The sequence below is a fragment of the Saccoglossus kowalevskii genome, chromosome 9, assembly GCF_978046115.1.
Source record: "Saccoglossus kowalevskii chromosome 9, keSacKowa6.1, whole genome shotgun sequence".
NCBI classification, from domain to species: Eukaryota; Metazoa; Hemichordata; class Enteropneusta; family Harrimaniidae; genus Saccoglossus; species Saccoglossus kowalevskii.
Window position 1 is genome coordinate 3385761 of NC_140649.1, and position 18777 is coordinate 3404537.

An 18777-nucleotide genomic window follows, 5' to 3' on the forward strand; every position below is an offset into this window, starting at 1 on the left:
ATTCCATATTTGGAATTCACATTTCAAAAAAGTTAGGATGCAGATACCCAGTGTAAAATAACTCAATGATGACATATTGTAACATATGATGTCAGAGCTATAATACTTATATTGTACATTGTTGTGAATTGCAGATGCAAATCTCTGAAAATTGGGTTATGAACATTTTACATTGGGGGGGGGGATTTGGTAAAATTGTGTTATGAACATTTTACATTGGGGGGGGGGGGAGATTTGGTAAAATTGTGTTATGAACATTTTACATTGAGGGGGGAGATTTGGTAAAATTGTGTTATGAACATTTTACATTGAGGGGGGAGATTTGGTAAAATTGTGTTATGAACATTTTACATTGAGGGGGGAGATTTGGTAAAATTGTGTTATGAACATTTTACATTGAGTGGGGAGATTTGGTAAAATTGTGTTATGAACATTTTACATTGAGGGGGGAGATTTGGTAAAATTGTGTTATGAACATTTTACATTGAGGGGGGAGATTTGGTAAAATTGTGTTATGAACATTTTACATTGAGGGGGGAGATTTGGTAAAATTGTGTTATGAACATTTTACATTGAGGGAGGAGATTTGGTAAAATTGTGTTATGAACATTTTACATTGAGGGGGAGATTTGGTAAAATTGTGTTATGAACATTTTACATTGAGGGGGGAGATTTGGTAAAATTGTGTTATGAACATTTTACATTGAGGGAGGAGATTTGGTAAAATTGTGTTATGAACATTTTACATTGAGGGGGGAGATTTGGTGAAATTGTGTTATGAACATTTTACATTGAGGGGGGATTTGGTAAAATTGTGTTATGAACATTTTACATTGGGGGGGGGGGAGATTTGGTAAAATTGTTAATTGCAAATAAATGTCATTAGCGAAATGTCATAATCACATTTAGAGTACATGTCATCAATGTCAGAGAACAATTCTTCCAGTTTCTACTTGCAACAAGTATGTAGATTTAAAATATTTTTTGTTTACTTAGCCTTGCTGCTGATATAGCTCATCATATTTCAATTGATTCAAAACACTCTCAGTCACTTGTCTGCCTTTTTCCAATATTTTCCCCGGCAACACAGACATCAGAGTTTCCACCTGTTTCTCCGGCAACAAGGAAGCATAATCAATAGGCAAATTAATGTCATCAAAATTACCGGCTTTGAGAATTTCCTCAAGAACAATTTTATAGTTATTTGTATTCATGACCTGACTGCTTATTGCCATAGTTTCCTCTACGTTAAAAGCTTGATGAAACCAACCTGTCGGGATCAGTAACAACTCACCAGCATATTGGTCGAATTCTAACCATTTTGTTTTTTGAAATTTAGGATATTTATCCAAATTTACGTCATAAGCATCAATTGGACTGTTGTATTTATAACAGTCAAGGGGGAATCCTGATTTTTGATCATTGATAACATAAAGATAATCATCCTGTCCCGGTGGGTACATTTTCCACCGTTTAGTTCCCATTAATACAGCATTAGTTCCTGTCCAGTTGTAAGGGTCTATATGTAATGGCGACCGTGAGTACACACTTCCCCACAATAACATCGCGTTCCAAGGTTTTATCTCAGCAGGAAACAGTTCAAAATAATCCTCTTCTAAATAAGCTACCTTCCCGATATCATTCAAAAGCTCTGGTCGTTGAGTTATGAACATTTCATCTTCAAGATACGTCCATGTTTGGAACGACCCACTATGCGATTTCTGAATGAACATGCTGATCGGTAATGCCAGACTCTCAGCCTTAGACAAATCACCTTCTACTGTTTTTACTGTGACTTTAACACCACCATAATTCTTCAGAAAAAAATCCTTTGTCCAATTAAACGCTGGCCATAATGGCACAACATCGGTGATCAACACTGGAAATTTTGCATCATACACATCCATATATTCTTGTAAACTTAACTTTGATCTTCTGTCTATTTTCGAAAGTGAATGAGTGACGTTGTAATATTTCAAAAGTTCGTCCAAGTTTCGCGATTGGTCATTTTCTGCAACACAGTACGTCCACATAACAATTACTGCAGCGATTACCAGGAAACCAATCCAAATAAAATGTCTCGTTTCCATGTTTCTGACCTTCTTCTCATCTTGATTACCTCGTATTTTCTTTTCAGGACTCGCTTTCCTCTTTTCACGTTTGTTTCTGTGGCTGGTCCCCATTTCAAAGTAGTATCCTCAACATCAGATCGCCTGTGAAGAACCACAGGGATAGAAGTCAACACAGGAGGAATATCCATTAGGTCAACAGAACCCAGAGTGGTCAGCAAATCACCACATAATGTGAAGTCAGCGTACATATTGACAACCAGGGTACCCATGATGTGAAGCCAGCGTTAAATTATTAAAATTATCACATATTCCATTACTCAGATTAGTCAGAATATTGATTAAAATGCCATATGTATATGAATAATATTGTTGTCTAGTTTGAAATATACCACTGACACTGACAGCAAAGATACTGTTTAACACATCAGTTTAAATCATAAATTATCAAATTATATGACACATGCACATCAATCATTTTAATTCTCATAAATTCATGTATACACTTGTGTAACTTACAATGTCAACCTGATGACAGCCTGACTGCTCTATGGATTTTTTTATCGTTAATACAATGTGATTTTGAATTGAAAACAAAAATTGCAAACACATGTACATGTATATCATAATGTAATTTACTAATTTAATCTTTAATTTTTTAGTAAATTTCGAAAAACATCTAACGTCACGAGAATGACAAATAGAGGATAGAACATGCATGAACAAACACTATATGAACACTATTATTAATATTCACCTATTAAATTTATTGCCATGGTTACCAATAACTTGACTCTCCTCCAATCAATTAGGTTTACAATACCTAGTGTTCCTGGCTTAATGTTATAATTTAATCCTTATCCTACCAGCCCAATGAACATTTAATTTGACTTAACCAGATAGAGCCAATAATGGATTATGCAAATTATACAGCCTTGTGTGAAAATATGAATATATTTAATTATATTTATATATATTATATTTATCAACAGTTAAAAAAAATATGTGCACACAGCCAATCCTGGATACGGTACATACACTAAATGTATAGAGATTGTATGACTGAATATATAGGTTGGGAATGTTACTAGTAACAATATGCATTCAAGCTTTCCCTGCATTGCAAGTGGGACTATTCAATTTGAGTTATTGTAGTGAAGATATCAGCTATGTAAAACAAATAAATGAAATATTCATGGAAATATCCTACCTCGATATAAATCAAAATAGTAAAATAATGTCTGGCCATAACACAGCAGCTATATCAGTAAAACACTCTATGCCACATGACAATGTTTATTATTACGGCCTTGTAGACAGGATGATCTGGTTTAAATTGAATCTACATTAGAATAACTTAGATACCATCTGGTTGTAAAGAACACTTTTCAATTATCAAAGGAGCATATGTTTATCATGTGATATCAATAATCATTTTTACTATCTGGGGTGTTGTGTTGAGGCATTTCAGGGAAGGATCATTTGAAAACAATGTGCTTTATTTGAGGAGGGGATATCATTCTAAAAGGAATAATTTTACCATATATTATCAATACAGTACACAAAATACAGTATACACTACACACTGATGAACCACACAAAACTGAACATCTGAACACTGGGTCAGTCTGCTGCACAGACCTCACAAAACTGAACATCTGAACACTGGGTCAGTCTGCAGCACAGACCTCACAAAACTGAACATCTGAACACTGGGTCAGTCTTCTGCACAGACCTCACAAAACTGAACATCTGAACACTGGGTCAGTCTGCAGCACAGACCTCACAAAAGTGAACATCTGAACACTGGGTCAGTCTGCTGCACATACCTCACAAAACTGAACATCTGAACACTGGGTCAGTCTGCAGCACAGACCTCACAAAACTGAACATCTGAACACTGGGTCAGTCTGCAGCACAGACCTCACAAAACTGAACATCTGAACACTGGGTCAGTCTGCTGCACATACCTCACAAAACTGAACATCTGAACACTGGGTCAGTTTGCAGCACAGACCTCACAAAACTGAACATCTGAACACTGGGTCAGTCTGCTGCACAGACCTCACAAAACTGAACATCTAAACAGTGGGTCATTCTGCTGCACATACCTCACAAAACTGAACATCTGAACACTGGGTCAGTCTGCAGCACAGACCTCACAAAACTGAACATCTGAACACTGGGTCAGTCTGCTGCACATACCTCACAAAACTGAACATCTGAACACTGGGTCAGTCTGCAGCACAGACCTCACAAAACTGAACATCTGGACACTGGGTCAGTCTGCTGCACATACATGTACCCCACAAAACTGAACATCTGAACACTGGGTCAGTCTGCAGCACAGACCTCACAAAACTGAACATCTGAACACTGGGTCAGTCTGCAGCACAGACCTCACAAAACTGAACATCTGGTCACTGGGTCAGTCTGCTGCACATACCTCACAAAACTGAACATCTGAACACTGGGTCAGTCTGCAGCACATACATGTACCTCACAAAACTGAACATCTGGTCACTGGGTCAGTCTGCTGCACATACCTCACAAAACTGAACATCTGAACACTGGGTCAGTCTGCAGCACAGACCTCACAAAACTGAACATCTGAACACTGGGTCAGTCTGCAGCACAGACCTCACAAAACTGAACATCTGAACACTGGGTCAGTCTGCAGCACAGACTTCACAAAACTGAACATCTGAACACTGGGTCAGTCTGCTGCACATACCTCACAAAACTGAACATCTGAACACTGGGTCAGTCTGCAGCACAGACCTCACAAATCTGAACATCTGAACACTGGGTCAGTCTGCAGCACAGACCTCACAAAACTGAACATCTGAACACTGGGTCAGTCTGCAGCACAGACCTCACAAAACTGAACATCTGAACACTGGGTCAGTCTGCAGCACAGACCTCACAAAACTGAACATCTGAACACTGGGTCAGTCTGCTGCACATACCTCACAAAACTGAACATCTGAACACTGGGTCAGTCTGCAGCACAGACCTCACAAATCTGAACATCTGAACACTGGGTCAGTCTGCAGCACAGACCTCACAAAACTGAACATCTGAACACTGGGTCAGTCTGCAGCACAGACCTCACAAAACTGAACATCTGAACACTGGGTCAGTCTGCAGCACAGACCTCACAAAACTGAACATCTGGACACTGGGTTAGTTTGCGGTACAACATATACAGTCATCATTTATTCCTCATGTTCGAGCATTTAATTCACTTTGAAAAACACTTTTTATGTATGCCATTGAAACATGAAGGTGGTTTTATCTTTGAGATCTGAGAATTGCTCATAAAATACAACATTTATAATCTCAACATCATCAAATATGTCTGGGATGAATTCATCCATATCAGTATATTGCTTTTATTACAGTGAATGTTTTATCTGAATTACAAACATTTACGGCAGGTATAAATGTTTTTAAAAATAGACATTATAATGTCTGGTTTTTCAGAAGAAAAAATAATAATATTTTCTTTGGTTTATTTTTCACAAAATGCTGCTTTGCCATGTCTCTCGCATACCTCAATACCAGGAGTAGGATCCAAATGAAAGGGTAACAATTAGTCATGGAATATTATCGATCACATTATTCCACAGTTTTTGCAGTTTTATGTTTTACTGCTTTTATATGCACACAATTTCAGACACTCACCTCTCATGAAGTGGAGACCTATTGATGCTATGATTACAAAAATAATACTCGTCAGGAAAAAGAATTGTTTGCAATAAAATTAACCAGTAACTCTCTAACTGAAAGATCTGCATACTGCCTAGGGTTGAGTCGTAACATCACTCCTTGCAAACACTTTCATTCCCTTTTATCTTGTGATGTCCTTAAGAAATCAACATAGATCTGGGATATGAATAATTAAGAGAAATGGATACTATTTACTTGATGAACATAGAATCTTTAATATTTTATTATCTGCATGTTTCAATCTGTTTAGTGGTCTTTATATGACAACAACGGTAAATATAAAATTGATAATATAGTCATAAATCTGATAGAGTGCTAAACACAAAAGCTTTTACTATATATTTCATGTAGGCAATGTGTATCTGAGTGGGTTTTCAGAATCACTAGGTTTAAATTTGACTCTGCATTCAACAACAGAATTAGTAACATAAAAATCATTGCCTATAAATCATACCTATATGAAGTGATTGCTACACTCCCCAAGGAAGGAGGTTTTATGACAATGATTAAAGTTTTAGGATGTCTCAGAGTGTGTTGCCAGAGATAAGCATATGTCAAGTAGACATCAATTCAGCTGTCACAGCCATCAACAACCATACATTGTATTTGCTCACAACCAAACATAGATTTCATAGCCTAATATCATTTAAAATTTCCTACATATACTGATAAAATTGGAACACTGTAGTCAAAAACCAAGTATCTATGCATATTTATTCCTTTAACATTATTTTTTAAATTCTTACAAATTTAAGATGAAAATTTGAAGCACCATGTGAGTAAACATACGAGATTCTTGTAACTTTTTGGGGGATATGTTTGAGAGGCAGCATCTAAAATCCCAAATTCCATCTGGATAGAATTACATTTAACATACATGTTGTGTGTATGCTTTCCTAATGTTTTTTCACGATACATACATGTACTGTCATCACAAATACAGATTACATACACACAATGTGAGTAACATACAAATGTACATGTAATACTGTAAAATCTGTATTAGAAACCGCGGCTTCTATTAAAATGGTACAATGCAATAGAGGGGATGAGGCTTCTATTAGAGCATCTACACATATGAGAAATGACGAATTTTTGGTTCTCAATTATTCAAAAAGAATGGGTGCGACTTCTATTAGGGATGCGGCTTCTAATACAGATTTTACGGTAATGGTGTATGCAAATATGTATTGATAGTGCCAGTAATACACTAACATCTAGTACAGCTTAGAATCAGAAAAAAGGACTCTCAATAAGAGACTGCTAGTTTTGCTGGAGTCAAGTGTCTAGACACAGTAATCTTTTTGACTACGTCTGTCAGGACATCAAGGAAGGTGAGACAGTTTTAATGTTATCTGATTTTATCATCTGACAATTAGTAGGATTAGTCTTTCAGAATCAACGCCTCTCCTGACAAACCAAATTATGCTTATTTAGAAATGCACATACAATGTAGATGGGCTGTTTGAGGGTATGAACCAAAAATGTTGTTTATTATATATTTGATTATGAAATTATAGTTTGAGTATAGACATACTTATCTCATTTATGTAAGCACATTTTTACACTACTACCAGTAATAGAGCTAATATGGTACTATATTTGCTTTGTCAGAAACATATATGTGGTAGACTGAATCACCAAACACTCTTATAATGCAAACAGGATATGCGCTTCTAATAGAGCTAATATGGTACTATATTTGCTCTGTCAGAAACACATATGTGGTAGACTGAATCACCAAACACTCTTATAATGCAAACAGGATATGCGCTTCTAATAGAGCTAATATGGTACTATATTTGCTCTGTCAGAAACACATATGTGGTAGACTGAATCACCAAACACTCTTATAATGCAAACAGGATATGCGCTTCTAATAGAGCTAATATGGTACTATATTTGCTCTGTCAGAAACACATATGTGGTAGACTGAATCACCAAACACTCTTATAATGCAAACAGGATATGCGCTTCTAATAGAGCTAATATGGTACTATATTTGCTCTGTCAGAAACACATATGTGGTAGACTGAATCACCAAACACTTTTATAATGCAAACAGGATATGCGCTTCTAATAGAGCTAATATGGTACTATATTTGCTGTCAGAAACATATATGTGGTAGACTGAATCACCAAACACTCTTATAATGCAAACAGGATATGCGCTTCTAATAGAGCTAATATGGTACTATATTTGCTCTGTCAGAAACATATATGTGGTAGACTGAATCACCAAACACTCTTATAATGCAAACAGGATATGCGCTTCTAATAGAGCTAATATGTGATATTATTGTCTGAGTTAGACTTCCACTACAATTGTACATGTCTCCCTTGGGAAAGTACATGTACATTTTTCTGATATTATTGATAATATTAAATCCTAACAGTGCCACATTGGATGAGAATCCTAAATCCTAAATGATGCTGTAAGGAATTCCTTATTATTGTAATAATCACCATCATAGGAATTAAACAAATTTAGTAAAACGTGGGGGCTTTTTCTTGTAATGAATTTGCTTACAGATAGAGGTTTACATTATTGCGTGATAGTGTGAAGCTATGACATAAAAACCTTTAATTCTTATAGTAGTAATTTATATTGTCTAATAGTGTGTCTAAGCTAGAAATGTAATTGGAAAATATTTTTTTTACTGCAAAATTAGTTAGACAAAGCATTAGATTTTTTGATTTTTGTACAAAAATATGCACACTGGACTGTTCTTGGTTATACTGCCCTCTATGGCAGTAAATGTGCATCACAGGCGAGTTTGTTGCCATGATATTAAATGATCCAGTTAAGAGGTTTTACATCAGAACGCTACACAGTGACAGAAAACTGAAAATCAAAGTCAGGGAAAATACAACATTGGGCATTGACCTTTCACACAATACTTGATTAAACTTGCAAATGGAAACACATAAAAATAATAGACTTATTATTTTCTGAATGAGCCTGGGGCTCATTTTCTGCCAGATAAATTAAATGATTGGAGATAGACTATGTATAGGTTAGGCATTATGTCATGCACAAGTAATTTACTAGAAAGCTTATGTTTCAACAACCCTGGTTTGACATTCTTCATCTAACTGTACATATACCCTATTGCATTGCAAGCCTCCCCAGTGAGTTTAGACTCAGATAAGCACACTACCATATTACATAAACTATACCAGGTCATAACTTTAATGTAAAACAAATGTCAACTTATACTGCACAATCATCACTCTAGTAAATCATCAATTCTCATAACTGTCACTGTTCACTGTAAAAATGTGCATGGGAATACAACCCTTCAAACATCAGTGCTTATAATAATAATCAAAGAAAGAATATTTGTGTTCTAAGAATAAAGAAGCAGAAACAGAGCATATTTCAGGTAATGCAGCTCTGCTCTTTGAAATGCAACAATGTGAAAGCAATTTTATCTATTTATATGAACAGACAATTCTAGATTTACTAAAACAAAAGGAATAATTATGATTGTATATCCTGCTAGATCTGTGATATCAGGAAGTTGCCTAATTTATGCAAATTGGGTAATTAATATGCACAGTTTTGATCTTAAACTATAAACTAATCACGTATGTTGAATATCTATATCACCTATAAATCAGTTTTCATTGAAAGGACATATCTTGAGTGTCATCTTAAGTCATTTTAAAAGTATGGTTAAAAAGGTCCATACATGTATCATCCTTAATGACAAATGAAATTTATATAAAAATGGAATCATGGCTTGAAGTTCTTTCAGATTTATTACAGCAATTATCAAGGATGAATAAAATCTAATAACTATAAATAGAATATATAATATGGATGTTTTAACAGACTTGTACAGACACAAATTTTAATTGAAAGCATAGTTTATATGCATGGACTTACTGTCCATAATGTCGCAGCAGGAAATAATTATATTTAAAGAGATGTTTGTTGTGAATTTAATTTTGTGTATGCTCACAGGAAAATACTAATCACGCAACATTGTCATTTAGAGACAAAAGTCACTCTGAGTGAGTGATGTGTCCCACTGGCATGATGTCTTAAAATCTCTATTGCACCCACAGCATGATGGCGTGCAATGCACTAATGAATGTACAAAATAGCTGAAGATATTCATCAACCGTAGTATATCATTCAGCTGTTCAACTTAACCACAATCTACCTTGGAATACAACAGAGGTCAAAGGTCAGTCCATGAGGGGTCAGAGGTTGTTTCTCTATCTTGCAGACAAGCAGGGTACACCACCTATCCCTGTCAATCAATACTCTAATGTATACATTACTCAGAGATACAGGTGTGAAGTTTCATTCATTAGCCTGGGGGAAAACTGGACAATTAAACTTATTAACAAAGTTCACCAGAAAAGATGGGATCTATTTACTCAGTTCACAGAATCTAACAAGAATTTGGTTCCACTTGGGACTCTCTGGAGTCAATCTGATTGCAACTAGAATTAGCATTTGACAAAAACAGCTTTGATGATAATATACTGTGAATCATGTCAATTTACATTTTCTTCATCTTCAGTCCCAGTTTGCACATAGAGTGAAAAACCCAGAAAGTGAAAATAATTGATATATATATAAAACAGTTAGTCAGTTTTTATACATTTCAAAAGTTTTTCAGTGATCGACCATGTACATTAATATCATGTTGATATTCAGCATGGTTTTCACTGGATTACTTATCCAGTGTTTGAATTATGTACCAGGCACCAGGGCAAATAATGTACCAGGTTACCAGCCCTAGGCCTGCTTTCATTCCAAGTAAGAACTGTGAAAACTCAATATTCTGCTGACACAGGCAGATAATTTAAAATTTGAAATTGTTGCATTTTTTGTTGCATGGTCTATATACATGTATCAGCTTCCAGAAGAGAATGGAGTCCAACTTTATCCAATAATATTATTTACTAAAATTGCAATTTCCAAATTGTTATTGAAGCAGGCCATGTACGTTTTAATTTTTACCAGCCCTACTGGGAAGTTACGAGTCTCTGACAAACAGATGAGAAGTAATTTCAAACACTGTTCATATATGGACAACAATTCCAGTCAACAAAACAATGATTTGTGTTATTGCAAACCACACTACATGCAGGAATTCCATTTAATACAGGATATCACAAAATCTCCTAAATGGAGACAACATTAAAATGAAAACCATCATAGTGCTCTACAAATTCTCAATGTACTGAGTGAAAGTTAAATAAATGCAAATAATAATCAAAGAAAGAAAGAAATAACTCCCATATTCTAAGGGTATTGAAGACAAGAAACAGATAGAGGAAATTGGCTCATATGAAATGAAGTGATCGAATAGTGACTGCTCTTTGACTCGCTAATGAATTTTTCTTGAGTTCAGTCTACCATGAACCACAAAAATCTTCTGGTTCATGTTTGACTGTTGTTAAAAGCTATGATTAGAATATACTTGAAACAATTGGACAAATGTCTTCCAGTTGCTGTGTTGCATAGCTCTGTTTACTTCTATTCTACTCATTGCCACAATCAATATAATCTCCCTAATTAAATTTTTACAAGTGGTACCACATGTTGATTTTCTCACCCTAATTAAAAGCAGCAGACAGTGCTACTCTATGTATTACATGGCTGGCGATTTTCCCATACTTAACATGTTGATGAATGGCAATGCAGAGAGCAAAGGACAGAGAAAATGAAATAGAATGGAATAGAGTGGAATGGAATTGGGTGGAGTAGACTGGAGTGGAATAGAATAGAATAGAATAGAATAGAATAGAATAGAATAGAATAGAATAGAATAGAATAGAATAGAATAGAATAGAATAGAATAGAATAGAATAGAATAGAATAGAATAGAATAGAATAGAATAGAATAGAATAGAATAGAAACTAAAAATCACATTTATTGTATACTAAATTATTAAAATATGACTTATTTTGACCATAGAAATACCACTGTGATTTACACAAGCATATGCACTAATAATAGTCTAAAGCAAATAGATTTGAAAAGAATAGAATAAAATATAATAGAATTGAATAGACAAAAATGGAATGCGTGACTATTGAATAGAATAGAATAGAATAGAATAGAATAGAATAGAATAGAAAAGAATTGAATAGAATTGAATAGAATAGAATAGAAAAGAATTGAATAGAATAGACAAAAATAGAATGTGTGACTATAGAATAGAATTGAATTGAATAGAATAAAATAGAATGTATGACTATAGAATAGAATATAATAGAATAGAATAGAATAGAATAGAATAAAATAGAATGTGTGACTATACTACTTTTATATTATAGTTTTTGCACACAATGCAATTACCTTGAAACAAAAACATGGATGTTCAATCTATAGTCAAGACATAAATCAATGTTGGTGTAGATACATGTACGTGTACTACATTTTTATCAGAATGAACTCCAATAATTGTGGCTTGGTCTGCAGGCTCTTGCCAACCAACTGATAAATCGAACACCACACAATCTTATTTCCAACATTTTGCATATGTAAATTGGTACAATTACCACACGTATGGTGAGTTAATATTGAGTATTCTGACATTATACTATGAACCTGTTTATTGTCGCTGCTAAAAAATTACGATATCTGGATTTTATGGCATTCATGAAGACAACATTTTGTCAGAGTCACCAACACAGTGACGTTGGACACCAAAGAAATATCACTGCAACATAATTTTGTGGTTTTCACTGATTTACAAAACATGCAAATAAATATCTCTTGTATAATTATAGTGACTCACAGTATACATCAATAGTGGCCCCTGCAAAGTATTTTATTCTGCCATTGCACCGATGTGTGCAAGATAACAGACTAAAAATAAACAATTCTTTTACAAGATGTATCAGAAAACACAATATTACAAAACTGCAATAACAAATTAATTATGCATGATATATTGATCCTAATTCTAACATAGAAATTCCTCAAATTAAAATCTTCTTGGTTAATTACCGATAGGCGAGATGTAACACTTCTGTGATTCCTCACACATCATTTAGTGTTGTCATGATAAGGATCACAATTCCACTGCCATTACAAGTGATCTAGTGCCATTAAAATGTAGGTCTCCGTGACAACCCTCATGATCAGTATTCCCATCCAAATTAAAGTCACTTATCAACAGAGATCAGATCTTGCTCCTCTATGGGAAAATTATGTATTACTTATATACATTGCATGTTTTGATTAATTTCAACTTAAAAAAAAAAAATTGCGTAACTATGAAAACTTCTCAGTTGAGAATCTAGATATTGAACAACAAAAATAAGAATTCAGAATGAATACAAACACATGATCTTTTACTTGCAGGGCAAAAGTTATGAAATATTACAACAATATATCAAACTTTTGCATGGGTACTGGGTAAAATGTAGGTGGAAATAATTTTGACTGAACAAAACCTTATTTCAATTTGTGACACAAAACAAATGTTTTACATGTACATAGACACTCACATAGTTTTCTTGTTCTTCACACTGCACTGTATTTAGTATTCCAGAAACAAACTTGCATTCTTTTACTGATTGAATATCCAATTGACATCAATAATTGTCATGGCGACATTTTGTTTGACTGATTTAGGAATTGATGACATTAACTAATGAACAGAACCGCTCACCGACTTTACATGAGATAAACGGTAAGTTGGTTGCAACATGTAATTGTTATTCAAATAATTACATGCTTGAATTCTGGGAATTTCAGCGTAAAAAAGATTGGGTTCTGTGAGCTTTTATGATATGATGATGAAAGCAAATTACAACAATTATGTTGATGAGCAAACATAGGAATGCTAGAAATCAATTACACAAACCCATTTGAACTTCCGTCACTTCCTTAAAATCAACCTAATATTTTCCCAATTTCACAAAATATTTTCACCAAGATCTATATATTGAATGAGAAATTATGTCAGATTTTAATTCATCTGGTTCAAAATTAACAAAGAAATAATAGAAAATACATGAAATGTGCCAAATTTAGTGCAAAAATTTCAAGAGTTGATTAATGATAGGTTAAGTACATGTACCTGTTTATGACTGTCTCCAGTTAGGAACAGATTGATGGACGTTACTTTATAAGGCAAATCAATAGTTTTGGGAAATGTGTTGTTACAATTGTGAGTTTCCATTCTTTGTTGGCACCCACAGCTGTATGCCATATTTTGATTTCTTATCAAGGGACACTTTGTATGTTTTGTTTCTATAAATGGATAAATTAATATTAAGCAATGCATATATGGCATGTTTCCATGGCAATTCCATATTGTTATAGCCAAGCTACATGTATCAAGCGTGAAACATAGAAATGTTTTGTAATTTGAGTAATGTTAAAATTACTTGATGAGATTGAAACATGTTCCTTTCATTTGGAATTTTACTGTGAAACTTTAATTTATCAATAATTATCAGCAACATTGGCAAATATTTTCGAAGAATGACAGGATCTGCTCATTTTAATTATAAAAATTGCAGCTTCAAAGTGAAATATGTCATTTGACTCCATCTGATTTGACTCCATCTGATTTGACTCCATCTGATTTGACTCCATCTGATTTGACTCCAAATGTCAATATGATAATGGAAAACCTTCCCCACTGATTTTTTTATTCTTTCCTATTGTTTTTTCACCCCTCTCTAGTGTTTGATTGACCTCCCTAGTATTTGGTTCACCCTCTCTAGTGTTTGGTTCACCCTCCCTAGTATTTGGTTCACCCTCCCTAGTATTTGGTTCACCCTCCCTAGTATTTGGTTCACCCTCCCTAGTATTTGGTTCACCCTCCCTAGTATTTGGTTCACCCCTCCCCAGTATTTGGTTCACACTTTCCTCGTATTTGGTTCACCCTTCCCTCGTATTTGGTTCACCCTTCCCTCGTATTTGGTTCATCCCTCTCGAGCATTTTGTTCACCCCTCCCTAGTATTTATTTCACCCCCTCCCAAGTATTTGGTTCATCCCCCACTAATGTAAGGAGAGATACCAAATCTTACCCAGGATAAACAACTGTAGACCCTGTTTTGTCATTTGACACTCAGTTTTATCCGAAAATAGCTCAAAAGTTTATCAGATCTCTATAGCTTGCCCTCTCTAGGTCACAGAGCAAAAACAAAATTCGTATCGTATTAAATTGTGTCTAAGAAACAAAATGACCATAAGGAAGTTTTCCTTAACATGCAGCAATATAATCATAGTTTAATGGATATGCAAAGTGCATCACTATAAAAACAAATAACATGTCATACAATGACAATAATCATGATTGATGAACTATTTTACAGACTAGGAGAACATCTACCATATAATAAGAGAAACATGCACCAGACTACACATGCATACCCACAATTCCACATCAACTATATCTCATGGCACACTTCCTTTTTAAATTATGCAGCTAGAATCTACTGGCACATTCAATGAAAACATTCACCCAAATAATTTGCAAAATAAGTGTCATGCTTACTTTAGAAAACACAAACAAACATACATGGTACTTGATCAAAATTCCTGATAAAGCATGTTAATAATGTTGAGATGTATTCACTATTGACTGAGGTTGTTGAACTATGTAACCAAGGTGAACTATGTAACCATGGTGAACTATGTAACCATGGTGAACTATGTAACCAAAGTGAACTGCAAAGTATTATGGTAAGAAACTGTAAACATTTATAGGTTTATACAAATACATATCTAATTTATAACAAGCAGCCTGTCGGCTGAGATAGCTCCGCTGTTAGCAATGCACATGGCAATTAAAGAACAGAAGATATCATTAGAAAATGAACAAATCTGAGAGAGGTCCACATGTAGTACCTATATGTATAATATATCAAAGCAATTGGACTTGCGGTTTTCAACAAGAAGTCGAAAATATCACTTTTTACCAAAAATGACAAAAATATTCATCAAAATTAGAGAATTAACGATATCATCATGAAATGAACAAATCTGAGAGTGGTCCACATGTAGTACCTATATATGTAATATCAAAGCAATTGGACTTGCAGTTTTTCAACAAGAAGTTGAAAATATCACTTTTTACCAAAAATTACAAAAATATTCACCAAAACTAGAGAATTGAAGACATCATTACAAACTAAACAAATCTGAGAGAGGTCCACATGTAGTACCTATATATGTAATATCAAAGAAATTAGACTTGCGGTTTTCAACGAGAAGTCGAAAATATCACTTTTTACCAAAAATGACAAAAATATTCACCAAAATTAGAGAATTAAAGATATCATTACAAAATGAACAAATCTGAGAGAGGTCCACATGTAGTACCTATATATGTAATATCAAAGCAATTGGACTTGCGGTTTTCAACAAGAAGTCGAAAATATCACTTTTTACCAAAAATGACAAAAATATTCACCAAAATTAGAGAATTAAAGATATCATTACAAACTAAACAAATCTGAGAGAGGTCCAAATTTAGTACCTATATATGTAATATCAAAGAAATTGGACTTGCGGTTTTCAACAAGAAGTCGAAAATATCACTTTTTACCAAAAATGACAAAAATATTCACCAAAATTAGAAAATTAAAGATATCATTACAAAATGAACAAATCTGAGAGAGGTCCACATGTAGTACCTATATATGTAATATCAAAGCAATTGGACTTGCGGTTTTCAACAAGTAGTCGAAAATATCACTTTTTACCAAAAATTACAAAAATATTCACCAAAATTAGAGAATTAAAGATATCATTACAAAATGAACAAATCTGAAAGAGGTCCACATGTAGTACCTATATATGTAATATCAAAGCAATTAGACTTGCGGTTTTAAACAAGAAGTTGAAAATATCACTTTTTACTAAAAATGACAAAAATATTCACCAAAATTAGAGAATTGAAGATATGATCATGAAATGAACAAATCTGAGAGAGGTCTACCCAAGGTACATATACACCAAGTATCAAAGCATTCAGGCTTGTAAAACATTGACACGGATGACGGACGACGATGGACCATCACTCATATGATAAGCTCTGCTCGACAAAGTCGATAGCGGAGCTAAAAGTAGTATGAGCAGATAAATTTCTTCATGTATTTGGTAAATTTATTGGTAAATATAATTCCAACCTAACACTCTTTAGTCCCAGTGACTTATGAAACAGTTAATTTATCAGGACATTTATCATTCAGTTCCCAGTACCCGGTAGATCTCTTACTACCGGTGATCATAGAATGCCTGATCAACTCCATATAGGGCATGTACAGGATAAATATAGCACTACACAGATGCATATACACAAAGTGTCTATAATAAATAAAGTGTACCACAGACTTCTCACTGTAAGGCGTACATTTGAGGAACAAAATCCATCTCATGCAACCCTAAACTGAAAGAGAATATTTGCCCTCATATGATTGCTGCATGGAAAGGAGGTCTATACATGTATATACATAGGTGCCTGGTCAGACATATTGGTTTCAATCCAATACAACACTGTCTGATGACAATATTAACTGTTGATCAATCATGCAGACAAACTGCTAACACATGAAATGTCATTTCACAAAATTGATTGAAGGTTTCTCATTGTTGACCCAATACTGTGTAAAAGCAAGCATCATGTGTTCTGCAAATCACATCTTTTTTATGTGGCTTACAAATGGAATGCTCACAGGTACAGGAATACATGTACATATGAAAGGTGAAAGTTTATCAATTCCAGCTTTACAAAGCGGCTGATCACAACGACTTACTTGAACAAAGATTTTGATGAAAGGCACTGAAAATATGTTTTCTGTAATGTCGACAGATAATTGTTTTCAGCATACACAAAGTAGTGTAAAGAGAACAACTAAATTACATTATTAATGACACATTGACATGAGGCATGCTACAAAACAGATCTGTATCTCGCTGAAAATCCAATCAAAATGGTAAAAAGGATTATTCTTGGAATGATTTATTTTCCTGCTAAGGCTGCTGATAACAGAGATGGTTAATTAAACTATTGCTCTTGGCACATTCATGGTGAGATACAGTGAAATTCAATAAGGCATGAATCTTGTTTTATAAAAAAAAAACAGTTAAATTTCAAATGACGGTTTAAAAGTACTTGACCAATCACAATGCTATAACAGATGCATGCGGGTAAATCAACCAATGATTGAAGAATTTGATATTTAAGGGTTGTAAATGAACGATATCAAATAGTTTTTATAGTGACTGAAAATGTGTTCTTTTGATTTGAATGAAGCATGAGAGTCTTCCAGATAAATGTTTTACAAATATTTCATAAATGTCCATAAAAATCATTTATGCCTTTCTGAAATTTACTGTACTTTAACCGTAAATATGTAGTTGAATTCAATCTGTGTATTTACAATGTAACAAACTTGTGCTTTGTCTTCTTATCTGAGCTTGTTTGTTGGATGACAAGAATCTAATTATTGGACAGAATGAAATTATCGACAGTGAATGAGTTCCGGGAAATTGAATTATTTAATATCAGAATAGATTCTGTGAGAACTACTGACTTCAATATTGTAAGGGAGAAGAGACAGAGGAGGATTTAGTTACAAGAAAGTGTAAATGGAATGGAAAAGGGGAAGTGATGACAGTAATTGAGATGTTGACAAGAAGAAAGTAGAGACTCCATCACCTGCATACTGAATTACAAGTAGAAATCGAAGGATGATGGAAAAAGATTTGTATGTGCCGTGCAGATGGTGAAGTAAATATGTGAGAAGAAACAACACTTTAGCAATTAAGATCCTAGATAAACTTTAACTGAAAGTATCTAAGAACAGAATAAGTACCTTCAATTCAGTTTTGTGGAAGACGTGATAACACTGGATATTAGAAAGAAAGACAAACAAACTGGATATTAGGGAGGAAGACAAGTAGAAAGACAAATACTGGAGGGTAACAGAAAGGAATGTACATACTAGGCATATCACAGAAATATATGGATTTTGAAAGA

At 34.1% G+C, this 18777-nt stretch overlaps 2 protein-coding genes across 4 annotated transcripts in view; both read right to left on the reverse strand.

Moving 5' to 3' along the window:
- The window catches only part of LOC100366886 (protein O-linked-mannose beta-1,2-N-acetylglucosaminyltransferase 1-like), a 156811-nt gene that overhangs the window by 25655 nt on the left and 112379 nt on the right, over positions 1–18777 (reverse strand). The window lies entirely within an intron of this gene.
- LOC100367039 (uncharacterized) lies at positions 989–3358 on the reverse strand. Its single transcript, XM_002741841.3, has 2 exons — positions 3280–3358; positions 989–2213 (listed from the first exon to the last, which is right to left on the reverse strand). Exon 2 carries the CDS (start codon positions 2181–2183, stop codon positions 993–995), a length of 1191 nt encoding a protein of 396 aa, XP_002741887.1. The 5' UTR covers positions 2184–2213; positions 3280–3358; the 3' UTR covers positions 989–992.